Genomic DNA, 20,127 nt, shown 5'->3' with positions numbered 1-20,127 from the left:
AACCAACAATTTTTAATGAATTCAATTTTTTGAAACGCTGAAAAAATTATATTTTGTTAAGAACCACCTAAACAAGGATTATGCACAGAATATACAATTTTAGGAACTTTGTGGAATTTTAGAAAAATTATTGCGCTTAAGGTGTCGGACTTGCCCCGCGTTCCCCTATAGAAATTAATTTGCAATTGGATCAAACTGCAAAATCGTTCAAAAAAATAGCCACCTCCTTATAGCACTTCGCAAATTCTCTGCCAGACTAGTTCAATATTTGAGCAATAAAAAATGGCTTGAGTACAGAATGTACGTTGTGATTTGACAGCTAGAGAAGGTATCATTGGAGTGCCATATTTAGGTTGGATTATGGTATTTTTAGATCGTAATCAGAAAGCGATAAAAATGATCAAATATTATCGTTGCTTGACAGTGTATTAATAGATGAGTACATAGCGGCTATGCTGGGAATACGAAGATCTCAGGTTCGAAACTGCAAGTAAATCGTAAGCAGGTAATTTTAATAATTGATGTTCCAGTAACTCCAATCTCATCCATGAAAAACATATCTACCAGTGTTGGGCGTAACTGTGTCTTATAACAGAATTATAGAAATTTCATCCTGATTTTTTATTTTCATAATATTATTTTTAAAAAAATACTTCTTGTTACCACATTGGGGACCTTAAGATGCATAAACCTTCATGTGTGATTGTAAAGTTGATCATATATAAACTCAAAATGATAAGCTAGATGATTGTATAATGCTTCTGATGAGATCAAAATTCGTCGTAAATCACATAGTTCTACTATACCGATTTGTTGTACGTATATGGCCTCCACTTTTGTTAACATAGAAGAGATATGTGCATTTTATACAATCAATTCATATCGTTGAAGAGTACAGTTAATCAAATTGCAACTTATTAAAGTGAATCAAAATGTAGGCTGGGAACCAACTAACGAATAGCAAAAACACATTCGTTTTATAGACCGCCATTAAAAACTAAGTTTCCTTAAGGAATAAATATTTCGATGTGTGTATGTAAATCTGTGTCGATGTGTGTATGTAAATCTACTGCAGAATAATTAAATTTTTAAAAATGTTGCGCAATAATTTGAATAAAAAAAAATTGTTCACATTGTGTCCAATCACGAAGTTATCTGTCTCATTACAACAAAACATGTAAACGACCATTAATGTGGATATTGGTCCACAATATAACCATGCTAGTTGTTAAATCATCATGAATAGGCCGCCATTTTTAATTTCTAATTTACGACGCAATTCAAGTTTCGTTTCCTTGGAAATATATGCCTATTTAAATATGCATTCTTTTAAATGCTAAATCGTCGTGAAAATAACACCATGTTGGGATGCAAAATGACGACGAATAACAATTTTTAATCTCTACACAACTTTTCAATATCATGATATTTTTACCATTAAAACGTTATTGAATACCAGTAGTATTGAATATAGCTCGCCATTTCAGATTTTAAATGACGGCAGGCATCAATTTGCGATCTTTTGACATATTTCTTATCATCATAGCTATAAAAATAGCGGAGGCTATTAAATTTCCTTTTACTTTCGATTCTTGGGCAGTTTCCCATACCAAACATACCCATATTGCAAACTTCCTAATGATAAATCATTATGAAAATGTCGTAATATTGAGTTAAGGAACGCCATTCATGACCACGAACATAATTTATTTGAACAGAAATATGTCTAAAGACATTTTTTCAATTACCGAAAAGATATTATATTATAAAGAAATTTGTTTAGAATTCTTAATAAAAATACTAGCAACACTAGCACAGCCGATAAACATCAACCCGAATACACAACCGCAACACTACCGAAGCTTGGTTTCGTTATTCTCGTGTTTCCTTCCCATACTCGTGCACCGGTAAACGAAAATCAAAACCAAACCGCGGTGCTGTGTAAACGAAACTCGGTTTGGTTTTCGTGTCCCGTATAAACACAACCAGCGATAAGACCGCACACAATGTAAAGGAAACATAAACACTTGTGAAAATTTGGTTTACCGTACCGGTACTCAACCGGTATTTTCCCACCTCTGATCATACCAGGACCTAAGGGAAAGTCTAAAAAAGACTGAATAATTAACAGAAACGATGAGAAGCTCTCATTGTTAGATGCGTCTATTCGAGGAAATACTCTAGAATTTTTATTTAGTTTGAATCTTTCTCTAATTCCTGAAGCATGTTACTCATAAACTTGTGAGTTCTGAACGACTAACAAACTTATAACTATTCATGGTTTTGATGTTGCTTAAAAGCTTAAGAAAAACGTAAGATAATAAGCCTTATGATAATACAATTAACCCGCAAAATGGGGACGGGCATAGCGTAGTTGGTAAATCGATTGCCTTGTACGCAGCTCATCTGGGTTCGATTCCCAACCCCGCACATAGGGTTGAGATTTTTTCAAAAGGAGATTTCTCTAGCTCGAAGAGGCGAATGACCCTACGGTTAAAACCTCTATAATAAAAATAAAAAAAATTAACCCGCAAAGTATCACATTATGAAACGAGTATAAGTTTTTATGACAACCAAATAAAGTTTAATAAATTCTTCAGACATTAAAGATAACCGACATCATGTTAAAAATACTAAAATAGTATTTTAGCATACCTACGCTACTGTATTCGGAGTTCGGAAGCCATCCCTCGCAGCATCCTTAGCCTAATATTGCCATACAATCATAATGATTCTCCAGAAATACCCCAGATACATATATCAAGCTTATCATATATTTAAAAGAGAAAAAACTAATTGGATACTTTTTTGTTCTATTCCAGGTACGATTATCATGCATACTGCTATGTATCTTGGTAAGCATACAAATAAACATCAAATAAGAAGAATCTCCAAACTAGTATTCAGATAAAATTGCAAAACCTATACTTATCGTGTCAACGCGTGAATTTGCAATCAACCGTACATGGCGCAAGCCTTTCTAGATCCACACACTCCACCAATCATTAGGGCCGATCGAACTATTCACGTGTACTAATGCTTATAATGACAAACTAATTATAGACATTAGCTACGTCTTAAGTTGCCATGACAGCTTTTATTGATAGAAGTCAACTGCACTGCACAGAAGTAAAAAAAAATGCAATCATTCTCGCATTACCTCATCGTGCGATTCTTGCGTTTGCAAGTACACATTCCTCCTCCCCCCTCCCCCACCGGCTGTGATTGCCGTGGAGGGCTTTGGTCTCTCCTGCACATTACTGTTATTATGCTCACACGTGGTTGCACCATCTGAGACCGCAGTGTACTGCGCAACGTTGCTGTTTGATGGTTGCATCTTTTGTGGTCAGAAGCAGCTGCCTGTGCCCAAGTCTCACTCTCTGTCTTTCTATGGGTTGCTGTCACTTGCGTAACTTCTACTGGCGACGAGTACGTGCCTATCTACGGACTACTTACCAGATTTACGCTCGCTGGGCGCTGCTGGGGAGGAATCGGCATGTCGGCCGCCGTGCTGCAAGCGAGATGAAAATCAAGTGACATGTCTGGTCCTAAACGACGGCAGCTGCACTGATGGAATGCGATCTTAGTCTCCCCCAGCTGGATTGACAACGATGGAAACCACATTGGAAGGAAAATGTGGTTCTCGGGCGGCACGCGGGGAATGTGGCATCGATTGCACACACGTGGGTTTTGCGCTTTAGGGTAGGAGCGAATGTATAGAACCATAATTTCAATAGAGGAGAGTGTTTTTCACTATTCGACGATAATTTGTTTCGTCAGGATTTAATTAAGTTTCTTGTGTATTGAATTTTTAAACTAAAACCTAAATGAAAGCATTAATTTTGTTATGTTTGATTGTTTACTTCCTCGTTGGTCGTGCTGAAAATCTTACTAATTTTTATCAAGCGTCCGGCAACGGGCAGATTTGCTGAGCCGATTCACCTTCGTTTCTATTCCCTTGAATTTCACCATGTTTATGATTTAGCTGTCAAATTTCAGCGATTCCTTCACTACTTGTTAAAATACACATTAAAGTTTAGCTGACTCCGCTTATTCCCATTTTTGAGCATCTCTTGCCAGTGCCATTTTTTCCTTTTGCTGGAAATTCGCGAACATGTTCCCAGTCCAAAAAAAGAAAATATGAGAGACATCAACAGTAATCGTGGAATAATTTCATTGAGTGCTGTCTCAAAGTAGTTCGAGCTATTCATCACCTCTTCAAGCTTACTGCAAGCAATGCCTAAATGACGATCAATATGACTTCAAATCTGGACGTTCGGCAGCTACCTAACATTCCGCATAACAGAGAGTATAAGAACGCCAAAAAGAAGAAATTTGGAATCAGGAACCTGACCTACCTGACAGATCGAGAGATAGATATTGCTAGGCAGAACCATTTATTTGATAGTACGTCAGGTGTACCCCAAGGAAGGCACCTGGGATCGTTTATGTTTCGGCTATACTTCAATGATGTATATATAAATATATATATATATATATATATATATATATATATATATATATATATATATATATATATATATATATATATATATATATATATATATATATATATATATATATATATATATATATATATATATATATATATATATATATATATATATATATATATATATATATATATATATATATATATATATATATATATATATATATATATATATATATATATATATATATACAGGGTGTTTGGTTCATGGTTAAGAATCTCTCGGCGGGTGATAGACTGCCATACCATCAAATCTCAACCAATACAGAGTTATTGAACTCTTTGTGTAAAAAACTTATTTGTCTTAAAATACCTCTAACTTTAAAAGTATACTTTGTATTTTAAATGTTTCAGTTCCATTCGAAATGTGAGAAAATTTCCTATTGAATGGTGTTCTAATATCTTTTAAGTAATTAGTTTTAATTACCTTTTAGCTGTAAAGTAGTTAAAAGTTAGTGTTTTTGAGGAGGTTTTTGCTAATTTTCTCGAAATAATGAAGTATGATTATAGCAGTATCCATTATCCAAAAGTTGGGTTTTAGGACGATTCATAATTTGTTCTTGGACGTCATATTTCTATCTCTTCTCATTTCTTTGTAATTTCATTACTATACTTTTCCTGTAACCGACTTGCAAGTGCTTAAAAGACTCCAATCTAAAAAATATACTTTATATCGTTATTTACAAGATTTCATTGGAAAGCTGAGAAAATATCCTATCAGTGTATGTACAAATATCTTTTTGTTAAGTGTACTAAATGATTTTTTACTAACGAAATAACTCAAAATTTGTGTTTTTTGGAGAGTTTTTTAATTATTCTAATTATTAATCAACAAAATTTATCGTGACTATTGTTCATTTGATGCCCCTTAATGTTCTCTATAACTTTTTATTTAACACTTTGTCTATATCTCTTTTCATTTCTCTGCTATTTAATAGTTAACACAGAATGACCTCGCCACAAATGTAGTGGGTTCGAAATCGTTATTTTTGCATATGAAACGATGTGATAAAAACGATTTTGCGTCGAAACCAAAAGAGATAATTGAATAGAGTCAAAGAAAGGACTGTAGAACTTGCTGAGATGCATTATTTCCATGATAATAATAGCTATGTTTATAATTTACTATTTTAAGAAAATTAACGAAAATGCTAATAATTGCACTAACTTTAAAATAATTTACTTTTAAAAGAATACTAAATTCACTTAACTGAAAAGTATTAATAAATTTTTCACTGTAAAATTTTCCTGGCTTTCGAATAAAAAGAAAAAAGTACAATAAGTGCCATAATTTTTCAATTAGAGCTGGTACTAGTGAAAATGAGATAAAAATATCTAAGTTGAATAATCCAAAATCATGAAAATAAGAAAAGGTAAGTGTATCATGTCAAAGAACGAATTAAGCAGCTCATCAAGACTAAAATTCTGAATTATTAAAATGATGAGGTTAACTATTAGGATTTTCAAGAAATGAACGAAAAATCGTTTAAAATTGTTTATTTTCAATAAATTACTTTGAAAAGGCTACTTAAACTCATCTGAAACATGTTAGGGCACCACTCAATGCGAAATTTTCTCACCTTTCGAATGGAACTAAAATATTTAAAATACAAAGTATACTTTCAAAGTTAGAGGTATTTTAAGACAAATAAGTTTTTTACACTAAAAGTTCAATAACTCTGTAACGGTTGAGATTTGATGGTATGTGTAGAACAATTTTTTTCTACAAATATGGCAGTCTATCATCCCCCGAGAGATTCTTAACCATGAACCAAACACCCTGTATATATATATATATATATATATATATATATATATATATATATATATATATATATATATATATATATATATATATATATATATATATATATATATATATATATATATATATATATATATATATATATATATATATATATATATATATATATATATATATATATATATATATATAAATACTCCACCACTGGCCCTTTGCGGTTGATCATAAGATATTTCGTCTGATTCGCTCAGTTGAAAATTGAAGATTTCTACAAAATTAGCTTCCTGTTCTCGTTGTTTGATGTATGTACCAAGAACCGCATGTGTGTTAATCCGAAGAAGTGTTCGGTGATCTCCCTCTCACGAAAGAAACTAGCTGCAGAAATTGAACGAGATTTTTTTCTCTATCGAAAATTTGGGAAATATTCTGCGGGAGGTACAGTCGAGTTGAGTTTGCATTAGCGGGGAGAGAGGTCATCTTACGACTGTTTTGGACATGGTCACCCTAGGAAATGCAAGCATGCAAAGAACATGTTTCTGCATTTTCAAATTAATAGTACTTTAAAAAAATCAGCTGGAACGTCATATTATTCGCCATTATCTTAAATAGTTACAAATTGGCATAAGGGAATCTCAGATTATTTTTCATAACCAACACTCGACACCTGGAACTCGTGCACCTTGTTCGTTTTCATTCCGAATCGTTCCTTGGTCCTATGGATGAAATTGCGAAACATCCCGTGTCCCGTGAAAGTCCCGTGTCACAATGTTCGGATTCCGCTTGAGAGCAGCGATTACTCATTAGTAGTGGAGAATGAGGACACTTGATTCTTAGGGATATTTGATTCCCTTGTCATATCTTATAATCTATACATCAAAAGCTACCACAATATAAAAAGAAAATGAAAAATTTGGTCGCTTATGATGTTTTAAAAATAAATCTAATGTGTATCATTTGGTTTAGAAAAGTTGTACAATATTTAAGAAAATATGTGTTGGTATCCATCTCCAAGATCTTTATACAAATTTTTTAAACGGTTGTAAGAGATCGGCGAACTAATTTTAAATAAATATTTTCAAGCACGATTATTTTCTAAGGGCGTTTGTCTAGACTCACCTAGATCAGCTCATCAATCAATTCATGAAAACACTATATATTTCTTAAGATATTCTTCTACTGAACACATTCGTGGAACATTTTAAGTTTGTGAAAATTCGCTGAGAAAAGTTATTAACTAAAGAAGTAGTATGGCTTCAAAACAAGTGGATTTTATTATTAATCATAGCAACCCTGTTTGGATAGCTCCATCGTTATACAAGTGTAAACTAGACTTACTACCCGCCGCTTGCGTATAACAGATGCAGCTTTTCAAACAGGGTTGCTATGATTAATAATAACTTTTCTCAGCGAATTTTCACAAACTTAAAATGTTCCACGAATGTGTTCAGTAGAATACCTTTAGAAATATATAGTGTTCTCATGAATTGATTGATGAGGTGATTTTTGAAGAATTTATTTCCAATTTCAGCCGATTTTCCATACTAATTTCTATATAGACTTTGAATTTTTTGGAGGGTCCGTAGACACAACCGATCGGTACCAAAATTTGCACAATTACTAAGGGCCATAAAAGGATTCAGTAGAGCCTATGCCTTCAGACTGCACTTTTACAGTTTGAATATACACATAATAGTCCTTCGTAAAGTGCTCGCAGCAAGCAATATCGTTTGCCTGCTTTGAATTAGCAAACACGGCCCTGACCCTGTCTGAGCGGACCTGTGTTATTTCAGTCACAGCCGAGAACCGTTCCGTCAGGTCTTGTGAAATCTGTAATAGATTCAGCGATTTTGTTTTGGGCCGAAAGAAGACCACAAAGGAACCAGTCGAGAGCTCTGGATATTGTTTGGGTCGGGGGAGAGCCTTGGAAGTCGATTCGACCTCCCTTTGGCCATCCGAGGAGGGAGCCATCGACACCGTCGACGCACGGGGTTAGCACCCCCGCAGACGGGAATAAACCGTAAATGTGTCTAAAGAGGTAGATTTCACTTATCTGTAAATTTGTTTCCCACGACGCACCAGTCCAGCTTATATAGCTGGCTATTGTTTAATCCTCACTATGCGAACAAAAGGCTGAGGAATGCGACCTAACGGTCAACACACGCACAAAAGAAGAAAAAAGTCCAAAACCTTAAGAGGTAGAGAATGTGCAAGATAATCTTGAACGCGGATTAGTACTGTTCTTTATCTAACACTGACGGACTGGAAAAAAACACTTGCTTCTCGATAGACCGCTCGTAAACAAATCCACGCAAGGTCAAACTATCAAGAAATCGCCCTGAAAAGCTTAGAGTGGTAGTAACCAGTCCAATGTAGGCAAATGATAATGGTTCCTGGAGTTTTACGAAAAATTAAAGCGTCTACGTACCTGCAAACGAAGTCGAGATCGACGGCGTGGTAATCGATTCGAATTTGACTTGCCCAGATCTACTGAAACATGGAATTGGCCGTTTTATGGACCCATGCTTCAGTCAGTGAAGATGTTGCAACTGCAAACCATATCCAGTATCATTTGCAGCTGTCGGTAATATGTCCTATATCAACTTAGATGACGCGTGTTGGGATACCTTTGTTTCTGCTTCACCTGATTATCTTCTATTGATAAGACACGTCTACCTGTTCGCCTATTTATGCCACGGATCATGAAGTACATTAATTGCACATAAATGAAACCCACAGCAACTCATTGCAGCAATCTTTGGGGACGAGACGGCAGGAATCATGAGAATGACCAGTGCTGCATTCGGTAACCGTGAACAGAAAACCTTCCTACACGGTCGCAAACACTCATATTCGACTCTCTTTCCGTGTAAGTTCTGAGACAGCAAACATATATTGTCAGTCAGTCGTACTACGTGAGTGCCTTTGCGGAAAAAATGTTCTGTCTTTTTGCTCTTTTGCTCACTTGGATTTGGTTCAGCATGACTGAAACCTCTCGATGACAGTCAATTTCGAAAATTATTGTCTTTAAGTCTGGTAAGAGAAGTTTTAAATGCTGCAAGATGCAAGTCTTGAAATCAATGTTACAATCTAATGTTACACATTACTAACGTTGCTAACCGAAAATTGTTTGAAGAAAATTATATTTCAGTTTCCATCGCCGTTTGGATAAGAGTTGTAATAGAATTACACACTTTCATGAAATCATTCGATGTATGATGATGGAATATGCTCAAGCCGCGTGAAATGCTTATGTAATGGAATATTTATTAATATAATATTCGTGCTGTATTCTATGGGACACAGATCTGCTGAAAAATCAGAAACTTCAGATAAAGGGCAAACACGAAATTATTGCGACATCGAAAATGTCATGCCAATTTTCTTATAATGATTAAAATCAAACCAAAATTTTAGGGTAGTTTTATACAAATATTTACTTCAAAAACCAAAAGAAACCAAACTTGAACGCATTTTCGCTTGATGCCCTCCATCAAAATCTTTACAGTGTCATCCGGTACCAGTTTCTCAGTTTTTTTTTCCATTTTCTTAACATGTCCTTCTCGTCTTTGACTGTCTTCTTGCTCTTCCGAAGTTCCCGCTTCATCATTGCCCAGTACTGCTCCACCGGGCGCAGCTCCGGACAGTTTGGCGGATTCATGTCCTTTGGAACAAAATGGACAGTATTGGCCTTATACCACTCTAGGACACTTTTAGAATAGTGGCATGATGCCAAATCTGGCCAAAATAGCGGAGCTTCGTCGTGCTGCTACAAGAATGGCAAAAGGGTCTTCTAGAGGCACTCAGATTTGTAGATCTCGCCATTTACTGTGCCCTTTGTCACGAAAGGCTCAATCCTCAGTCCGCAAGAGCAGATGGCCTGTCAAATGAGAAATTTGGAGGCGAACTTCGACATTTTCTTCTTCTTAAATTTGTCGTCCACATAGAACTCGCTCTTGCCGGTGAAAAACTCCAACCTCGGAATTTGCTTAAAATCGGCTTTTATATACGTTTCGTTGTCCATCACACAGCAGCCATATTTTGTCAGCATCTTCTCGTAGAGCTTCCGTGCCCGAGTTTTAGCCGCCGATTGTTGCTGCTCATCGCGGTTTGGGAAGTTCTGTAACTTGTATGTATGTAGTCCAGCTCTCTTCTTTGCATTCTGGACGTAGCTCTGCGACATGCCGAACTTTTTAGCCAAATCACGGCTTCAGACGTTGGGATTTGCTTTAATCATCCGCTTCACCTTTCCCTCCGTCTTTTTGTTCTCCGGTCCCAGTTTTCTTCCAGCTGCTTTGCAGTGGTCCAACGCCAACCGCTCCTGGAACCACTTCAACACTCTGGAGACGGTTGAATGGTGAATGTTCAACATTTTTCCCAACTGCCGGTGCGACAGGTCAGGAAATTCGAGGTGTTTGGAAAGAATTTGTTCTCTCGATTCGCGTTGGTTCACCTCCATTTTCGTTGAATCGAAAAACACGACTTCGAGTTTGACAGCATGTAAACAATACACATCAATGAGAAAGTGTGCAAAATTTGGTTGATTTTTACCCAATGGTGAAAAAGTTATGCCCTGTTGAATGTGTCGCAATAATTTCGTGTTCGCCCTTTACAGTAGATCAAAGAACTTTAATTCTAACTAGCGCAGCCTAGCGGCAGAATTCTGACACATTCTCTCGCCCATTCAAACTGTCATAATCTACTGCCCAAGTTTGCAGAAGAAAGTAGTGCTCCAAATGATACGAATCACGAGGTATTCTAAAGACTATCCGTGTTGTACGAAGTGCAACGCACGAGTGCTCGTGTTACAAAATTTGGCGCGAGTGCCGGATGGTTAAGCTAGCTTATCAAATAAACGAACTATATAAAAGAACAATAGTTTCAATTTTCAGAATGTTCTGCCGCCTAAAACCCTCTTCTATAAATACCACTCAATATTTTATATCGCAAAGCGCTCTTCATTTTTCGAAGCTGAACTTCTGCTTCATCTGCTAGACGTGCATGTCTCATTATCATATATTGAGCCAAAATGAGCTGCTAATAAAAGGCAGCTATCATAATCAACCTGTTTGCCAGGAGGGGTGCTCACCTCTTGATACCGTCAAATCGGAACATCGCACCGCCGCCGGCCGTTATGAGGTGCTATAATGCCATCTTCACTGATACGTCTACCGAAAGAGGATACCTACCTGACCAAACAACGATTCAAGTAAATTTACCCACTTGAACACGTAAAAAGGAATGTGACTACGGTTGCGTCATTTGCAAATTCAATTCGGGAGGAACAGGTTTTTTTTTGGCAGAGTGCCGCTGATACCGACTGATGATGTTGATGGGCCGCACATTGTTACGTGAGTTTAAGCGGGACTGGAGCGGACAATTGGTTGATGGCATAAACATTTTGAGATGAAGAAAAAATGTTAAATGTTCAAATGGCGAAAATAAACCGTTGCAACGAATTTCGGTTGCAGCCGGAGTGTTGTATAAGCCGGATCTCTCAAATATCAACCTGTTGGAGCATCTCTGTCAGCGACGTTACTTGTTAGTAGGATAAATAATGACGTATATTGGACATTTTCGTGAATAAACATTTTTGCGAGAACTGAAACCAACCATGACAGCAGTTCACGAGTAAAAACGTTGCCATCAACTCACGGTTAGTTTAAATTCTATCATTGGCCGACCTCACAATTTGAACGAAATTGGTTTAACTACCATTACCCCCGTATCAAATTGCAAATTGCTTACTGTTTCCTCAGTCAATGACGCCTGCTCCATAAACAAATAGACCGATATAAAAATAGCAGAAATTTTCAATTCGATGCAGACCATTATCCACCTGTAACCGAAATGATTTACGAGTGAGGCGTGCCCCGTCACGGGTTCTGACTTCGGTGACAATGGCAATCTCAGGCGCTATTATTCCCATTCAGCACGGTCGACGTTGATGGTTTCCGAACTGATACAGCTTGGGCATGAGTCGATCGATAGCCGCCGTTCCGAAACCTATCATTAAACTCGTTAATGTTGCCAAAATATTGTTCGAACGGAATAGTTTCCGTTTTCAGTTTGAAAAGGTGCGCTCCATGGTAAAACCAATCGATTCACTTTCACCTTACGGAGAAAAAGTACCGACAGCTGCTACTAGGTACCAGTTAGTACTTCTACTTCCGCCTATCGAACGAAGGGATCGGTTCAACGACCATCATAGCCGCGGACACTCTGTAACTGAGGTTGTCAGCAGCCAGCTGTTTTGTACCTTTTGGTACTGGATTAAAAACAACACTTCGTCCGTCCGTGAGAGGTGACCTCGTGGCGCGGTGCGGGTCATTTCGTGTCGAGATTCGGAAGTGGCTGCTGTTGTGTGTGCTGCTGTCTCAAGTCACGACTCTGGCGAATGAGGGGAAAAACAGTGCGCCACCACCACTACCACCACTAACAGATGGTTGGTACCGGTGCTACTTCGAAGGCTGTTGTCATATATACAGCTTCAACTTGTACTAAGGGTCATAGGTTTGACGACAGGGGTTTGAACACTGAAAAAATGAGGTACCAGCCAATCGTAGTTTGTAAGCGGCTGGGATAGTCTAATATGGAAAGAGCTATAGGAAGTTTAACAAATACAAACCCTTTCCCTTGAAAGGAAATTTAATTTTTAAAATTGCTTAAATTAATCTAATAAATATTGATGAAAATTGGAAGATTGTTAGGATGGCCGAGCCATATCCTGATAGCTTAAATTTATCGAAAAAGACTAGCTTTGTAGCAAAGCTATTACGTTCACCAACAGCTAGTGAGAACTTGGACAATATTGATACATTACCTGCGATTGTGAACGTTCACTCAGCAACCTGATCCTTGATTCACAATCTCAATTCAACCGGATCGTAATCGTATATTTCAAAAAGTGTCACATTTCAAGCGTGCAAAAATTGATCATTTTCACGCGACCTCACCTCGCGAACTGAAAGGATAGCCTACTACGTGCCGGTGCATACCGATCGAACTGCATTGAGGCAGCCGTGTAGACGATTTTAATACAGACAAACGTGGCAGCAGGGCGGAGCTGACAGCCTCGATTAGTATCAAGCTGTCTGTGGTGGCGCGAAGCAACCGGCCAGGTGTAGAAACAATCGGTCCGTGCCGTCACTGCTAAATAGCTGCATATAAAATGGCTTAGCGCAAATGTCAGCAAATTTTGGCGGACCGTTGTGATTGGTTTTCGTCATCCGATTCGTACCGGGTCCCCGTCCTTCTGTCCGTATATCGGTGTGAAGTGTGAAGATGACCTTCGCCGTTCCAATTTGTACTTGATTATTTTTATACAGACGCCATTAAAATGGCTCATTTTAATGGGTTCAGTTTGGTAGACGCCCGTTTCTGGTTGAACTTAAAGGTTATAGAATACGATGAAGTTAATTTTGTTATTCAAATAAAGCTAAACAATGCAAACAGCTTGTTGCCTAACTAACCAACCAACAGCATTCGTAAAGTTTTTTTTTCAACCATTTATCTTTCCTAAAAAATAGCTCTAATTTACTCCCAAACAGTTAATGTTAATAATTTGCATGACCACTCATATTTTCTATAGTCCCTTTAAGACACTTGCTTCTTCGACAAAAAACAACGATTCCAAGAGTAATAACGGTGCCTGTGGTTTTTTTTCTCGTACTAGGCGATCGAAGAGGCCTTGGCCATAAGCAAGCAAACCGCTCGAGGAATATCCAATTATTATTACACAATATCAATCATACGCGTGCTGCGTTGTTCGGGGCTCGAAGTGGCAGGTCAGGAATACTAATTTCTCCAGGCGCATGAACTAAACAAAATAAATATCCTGCTTTGACAGGTGATCATTTGCTTAACCGTGTAGTTGTTGTGGCGGTACTAGTATACAAGGGACTTTGGATAGTGGAATGCAGTGATGTCAAATCCGAGAATATTTTTTCGCAAATCAACGGTTTATTTTCTGACTTACATCTATTTAAATGCTAAATTTTTCTTTAAATAAATATCTTATTTTTTGGTTTTTGACGTAAGTGTCAATACCTTATTTAATACTTTTTGGTGGTTCCAACAGGGAAAACAGGTCGAAACGGCGAGTTAAGCGAAAGCAATTATGTGAAAAAAATCCCCCCAGAGGCAAGATTCGAATTTGCAACTCTTGAGACCGGCCTAATACTGGAACCCTTATGTTATTCCTCTGATAGTTTTACGTCTTTAAAACGATATACATTAGATTGTTGACATTTTATGATGGGGTAACGCGAATAATTTTTAAAAAGGGCACATTCACACGAATTAATTGTTTTTGTTGAATCGATATTCCAAATATCTCATTTTGGAAGATTTTTGTCAAATGCATTTTGATTTAAAATGATCCTTAGAATTAAATTCTTTAAAAAAACTACAGTTTTGTATGTCAATTAGCATGAAATATTACTTGTATAAAGTTATTGTTAGAAAAACATTTTTTACCGATGAGTTCTCCATTATGCAATCACATTCAAAATGTTTTGTTGATAAAATATGAAAGAAAAAATTAAAAAATTAAAAAAATGTTGTTTTGGCAATTTAAATTTTTAACACAGATTTTTGTTAATGTGAAAAATGACACCACATTTTTTTCCAGTGTATATTTTTTCGAATAAAAATATTCATTCCCTATAACTCGTTCTCAGAGAGTTTTGCTGTATTTAAAATACAGCAATCGAACAAAAAAATTGAATTTTATGCATTTAGGTCTACACCCTTTTGAAAGATTGCTCTTGTATCAAAATTGTATGTAGACCAGATTCTTTTTTTACATGCACTTTTTTGCACGGTTTTTTGCGCGACTTTTTTGCACGGTTTTGTAAAATAACACCATTTTTATGTATAAAATACCTATTTCGATATACCAGTTCAATTAAACGATTATTCCGTGAAAAAGTGCAAAAGAATCCGTGCTATTTTGAGAAACTGTGTAAAAAATCTATGTTATTCTGAGAAACCGTGTAAAAAAATCCGTGTTATTTCGAGAAACCGTGCAAAAAACGAGTGATTTGAGAAACCACGAAGAATATTTTTTTCAGTAGAATTTAGTAACGGCAGCTGAAAATAAATAGCATTGGTATTTTTAATGCACTTGGAGGTCTGCCAGTGTGTCAAAATCGTACATTTTTCTATTTTAGAAAGAGTTTTTAACCGAAATGGTAGTTATGGTAGCTGAAAATTAATAATGTTCGACAGTTCCAATGCACAAGGGTGTCCCTCATGTGCTAATATAATAGTAGTTCTCGACATTTTAATGTACCAATGTATCAAAATGGTACTTTTTTAACATTTCAGGAAAAAGTTTTTAATTACAATTCAAGTCACAGATAATGGATACTTTGGCTCGATTCGAAAAGTGTTTAAACATCGGCAATTGAAATTTCGCAAAACGCGGGTGGCTGAAATGTGCTTTGTGGCGCAGTGATCGACGCAATGCAGTTGGACCGCAACTGTGACTTCCAACGTTTATCAATTTGAGTTCACCAAAGTTTTTCAATAAATTTTGTTCCAACCTATATGTCTCTAATCTGGTCTCAAGCTATATGCAGTTGTAAAACAATAATTTTTGGAATGATAAATGCACAAAGGGTTTGCCAAAGTTTGGGGGAGTCGCATATCTACTCTTGCGGCCATCACATCATGTGATAAGTATACGTGACGATACGTATGACTATGAATAAAATGAGACAATTATCGGACAGTCCTTGTTTTCATAGGATTGAGTGCTTTTTAGATATCACCAAATAATATTCCGGTTCGGATATCACATCGCATCAGCAATAGAGTAGTGGGTATACGGCCAAGTTCCCCCGGGTAGTACTAAACGACTTATGTTTCTTGTTATCAACCAACAAATGATTGTTGATTAAAAAGCGTTTTCAAAGAGATAGGAACAGGCACAAGTATATGTTTTTACTGAGATAGGACGAATTGGTGCTGAACCTGTGGCCTTCGTCTGGTATGATCCATTCTTGTTGGTAGGGATGTATTCATGACTGGTTTGTGATGAGTGTTTCTACTTACAAGTGAATTGATCACTTCGCTTCGTTGTCGACCTTGAGTATGTTGGCTGGTTCCAGGAAGGAGTGCAGGACTTATTTATTTATTTTCACTTACAGTGATAATACGATGCGTACAGTGCCACCTAGCGGCGAAAATGCGAGCTAGTGAGGTTTCTCCACGTAAATTGTTGAAAAATCCCAAACAAATTTCAGGCACGTTGGTCCGGTAGCTAGACTTGTCCGATTTGCTTCAAATTTGGTGCAAGTACTCCTGGTGGGACTAGGAATCGACTCAGGGGTGGGCTGATGGGGGTTATTTTTTTCCTGTCGCTCGTGTGACGATATTACTGATATTGAGAAGTCAATACAGGTGAAAAAATTTGAACAAAAAGTTCTTGTGTGGCAGGAAATTTGTTAATGTGGCTTAAAGTCCTCAATTTTGTACATCATAGGAACCATGAATGCTGATGTTTACCGTACTGAGTGTTTGCAAAAAAGGATACTTCTGTTATACAAGAAGCATAATATTCCACCATTGTTTTAGTCTGATTTGGCATCAGCACATTATGCCAAAAGAATTATAAAATTATTACATGAGAATAAAGTAGATTTCGTTGAGAAAGGTATCATCAACCTGCCAAAATGTCCGCAGCTTCGTTCTATTTAACTATACTGGACTATCGTGAAGCGTATCTTCAAGAAGGAAGGTAAAGTAGCTAACACCATGCGAGAGTTAAAAAAATATTGGAATGCTGCGTCCACAAAATGCGATAGCACCACTGTCCAAAACCTTATGAAAGGGATCAAATCTAAAGTCAGAGAACACGATATTTAAATTTTTTTCTGTTTGAAACTGTTGCTCGTAATAAAGTAAAACTCTTAAAATACATAATACAACAGTTCCTAATCTTCAATCTTCAATTTGTCTTATGCGACGACGAAGACAATATGGGTATAGCTCACGCGGTAAAATAATTTTGTTGACTATGCTTAACGTGCACTACACCGTCACAAATATTTAGAATCATGTACCAAAAATTTATTGCCTGAAATGAGAATCTCAATTATGGCCAGTTCTGGCAGCACTAGAGTATCGCTTTTGTCAGAATGTTTGAAAATCGTTCTTCACTATTAATGTGAATTTTCAAACACCAGAAATGTACATAATTGTCGGTAAAGGCAAAAATATGGAAATACTTTCTCTAGATATACGCATATGGTAACGGGTGTTCAATAAAAAATGAGAATGATTTCAATACCTTTCTGTAATTAAAGTAAAGAGCGTAAATTTGTTTCTCTCCAATAGAATGGCTCTCTGGATTCCCTAGAAATGGGTGGCATGTTTCTTTTCGCTCGGGTGCTGTCAGTTCAATCGAAGATGGCATCGAAACAGCAAGCACTCCGCGAGCTTGTTATACGGTTTGACGAAACGCATGGACATCGTGGAAAAAGTTTACGGTAGACCACTTTCGAAACGAAAACGTGCCCGTGAGTACAGTTTACCGGATCCTGGCATCCTTGAGTGTGGAGCGGAAGGCCGGTACCGGCCGTCCAGCGAAGGTAATGACTAAGAAGAAGAAGAGGTAAAGTGTTGAAAAAGTTGTTCGACAACATGGACGGAACGAGTTTGCGTGACGCCGGCGGAAAATATCACTGCTCCCATACCTTGATTCACCGAACCCTCAAGATGGAGAACATCATCTGTCGGAAGAAGAGTCGGTCCCCCGAGTACACGGACGAGCAGATAGCGATCGTGAAATCGCAATGCTGGTGGATGACGAAGAACTATCGCGGGACATTGTTCGTGCTGGATGACAAAAGTTACTTTCCGCTCTCGAAGGCTTACATTCCAGGAAATAACTGCTACTATTCCAGCGACGGCCTCACACCACACCCCCCCCCCACCCCAAGAAAAAAATAAGATTAACAATAAATTTGAAAAAAAGTTATCCTGTACATCGCCATATCGGACAGATGGATTTCATGGATGAATAACATGGATATTTGAATGAATATTTTTTTCTATTCACCGCGAGTCGCATCAGGTTCATTTTGAGCCGTCAAAAAAGAGCTTCGATTATTTTTAACTCTGACCAGGAGGAGTGGCTTGAGAAAATTCTTCTACCGTTCTTGGAGGAGCATCATGTGGATGGGAAGTACGTCTTCTGGCCGGAAAAGGCGTCTTCCCATTACGCCATGAAGACGGCTGGAGTATCTTGAGTGGAAAAAGAAATCGTACGTGTCCAAAGAAAGGAACCCAACCAACTTGTCCCAGTGCCGTCCCATTGAGAATTTTTTCGGCACCCTCAGTGCCCTAGTGTACAAAAATAATTGGCGGGCCACGGATACGAATCAGTTGACCACCAGGATCCGGAATTGCATCCGGAAGATGGACGTCAGTGGCGTCCAGCGCTCTTCTCCAATATTCATTGACGTTTTTTTTTCTTTTCATAAAAAATACTGAATCCGATTTTTTTTCGTTTTTTAACTACATGACTGAAAAAAATCTCGTTTTTATTGAACACCCGTTACTATTCCTGCAGAAGGAACATGAGAGTCAAAAATTTCTAGGGATCAATAGAATATTTATTAATTTCAACGGTCACAAGATTCGGCCATCTGCTAGCGTTTTTATTATTAATTTATTATTACGTCAGTTTCAGCACTGTTTGAGTCGTAAATAGGACATATAATTACAAATTAGATTTGAATGGCTTATAGCTGTTTGTTTTTCATTGGATTGCCATCGTGCAATTTTAGGCAAATATTATGACATGGTCAAAAGAGGTAGTCATTCGAATCATTGACACATGCAGCTCCGATTTCAGTTTGATCAGCCTGAAGTAAACAAAACAAATCGAGATGTATTTTCGTTGTTTATATAATGTGTATTTCTAGTACAAGTACAATTGAGTGATAGTTTTAATTGCCGACGATAAAAATCGACAAAAAATAATTGTTTAAATGTATTTCAGTGATACACTCCTAAAGTAGTTCATCCAACTGTCAATAAAATTTTATACCCATTGAAATAAAAAGTATCGTAGTAAAGATATATTAATGGAAATCTTACTACTTGAAATATTTAGGAAATCGTGATAATCGGAGCGCTTAATCTTCGAAACCAACCTTAACCATATTAGGAATACGTAGAGCGAATGGTTTATCTGTGTTCAACTCACCCTACTTCATCGTTCCTCATTCCGCCAAGCCACTCTTAAATCTCAAAGCCGCCAAGCCACTCTTAAATCTCAAACAACGGTATGTTGCGTTATCTGTTCAAGTGCCAATTTAATATGTTAAATTTTAGAAGCCTTAAGTTAAACACGGTATACTGAAATTATTGATCTCTGTGATATGATGCTTAAATCACTTTCATCGAATTTCATCTGTTTACATCTGCCCGGTTAACTATTTTAACTATAGTTATCTTGTTTCGATTTCATATCTCTTACTAGTATTACTTTCACCCTTTTCTATCTAAACGTTAAACATTTTTTGGCCTATTGTTATGTACTATTAGTAACGAAAGCTCCTGTTACTAGTGGTTGTTGTCATTAAGATCTTCACGAGATTCGTAGGATTGTACCCATCTCGAATGAGACCTATTATATCAATCTTGAGTGATTCCGCATTGAAATCAAGATGAAAGCTTTCCGTTTAAGCTAGAGTCTCTTGAACAAACTACTCACTATGCTGTCCTAACTAAATCGCGCCACACAATGCAGCCTTGCACCATGCCACTGCCATCCTCGACAAGACCACTTTTTTAAAAACATTTTACAAAAGCAAAACACCGATGCCGTAAGCGCAGA

The 20,127-nt window shown here is 37.1% G+C and overlaps 1 protein-coding gene across 3 annotated transcripts in view; it reads left to right on the top strand.

Moving 5' to 3' along the window:
* LOC131693444 (mucin-5AC) overlaps positions 1–20,127 on the top strand; it is a 390,550-nt gene that overhangs the window by 129,533 nt on the left and 240,890 nt on the right. The window contains exon 1 of one of the 3 annotated variants that reach the window (XM_058981255.1): positions 2,828–2,855. The exons of the other annotated variants lie outside the window; for them this stretch is intronic. Coding sequence (XP_058837238.1) covers positions 2,834–2,855 — 22 coding nt within the window. The 5' untranslated portion in view covers positions 2,828–2,833. Of the gene's footprint in view, positions 1–2,827; positions 2,856–20,127 lie in introns of those variants that run through there. 3 annotated transcript variants of the gene reach the window in all.

Source organism: Topomyia yanbarensis, chromosome 3, assembly GCF_030247195.1.
Source record: "Topomyia yanbarensis strain Yona2022 chromosome 3, ASM3024719v1, whole genome shotgun sequence".
NCBI lineage: Eukaryota > Metazoa > Arthropoda > Insecta > Diptera > Culicidae > Topomyia > Topomyia yanbarensis.
The sequence above is the reverse complement of the archived record's forward strand: the minus strand, read 5'-3'. Positions and strand labels throughout refer to the sequence as shown.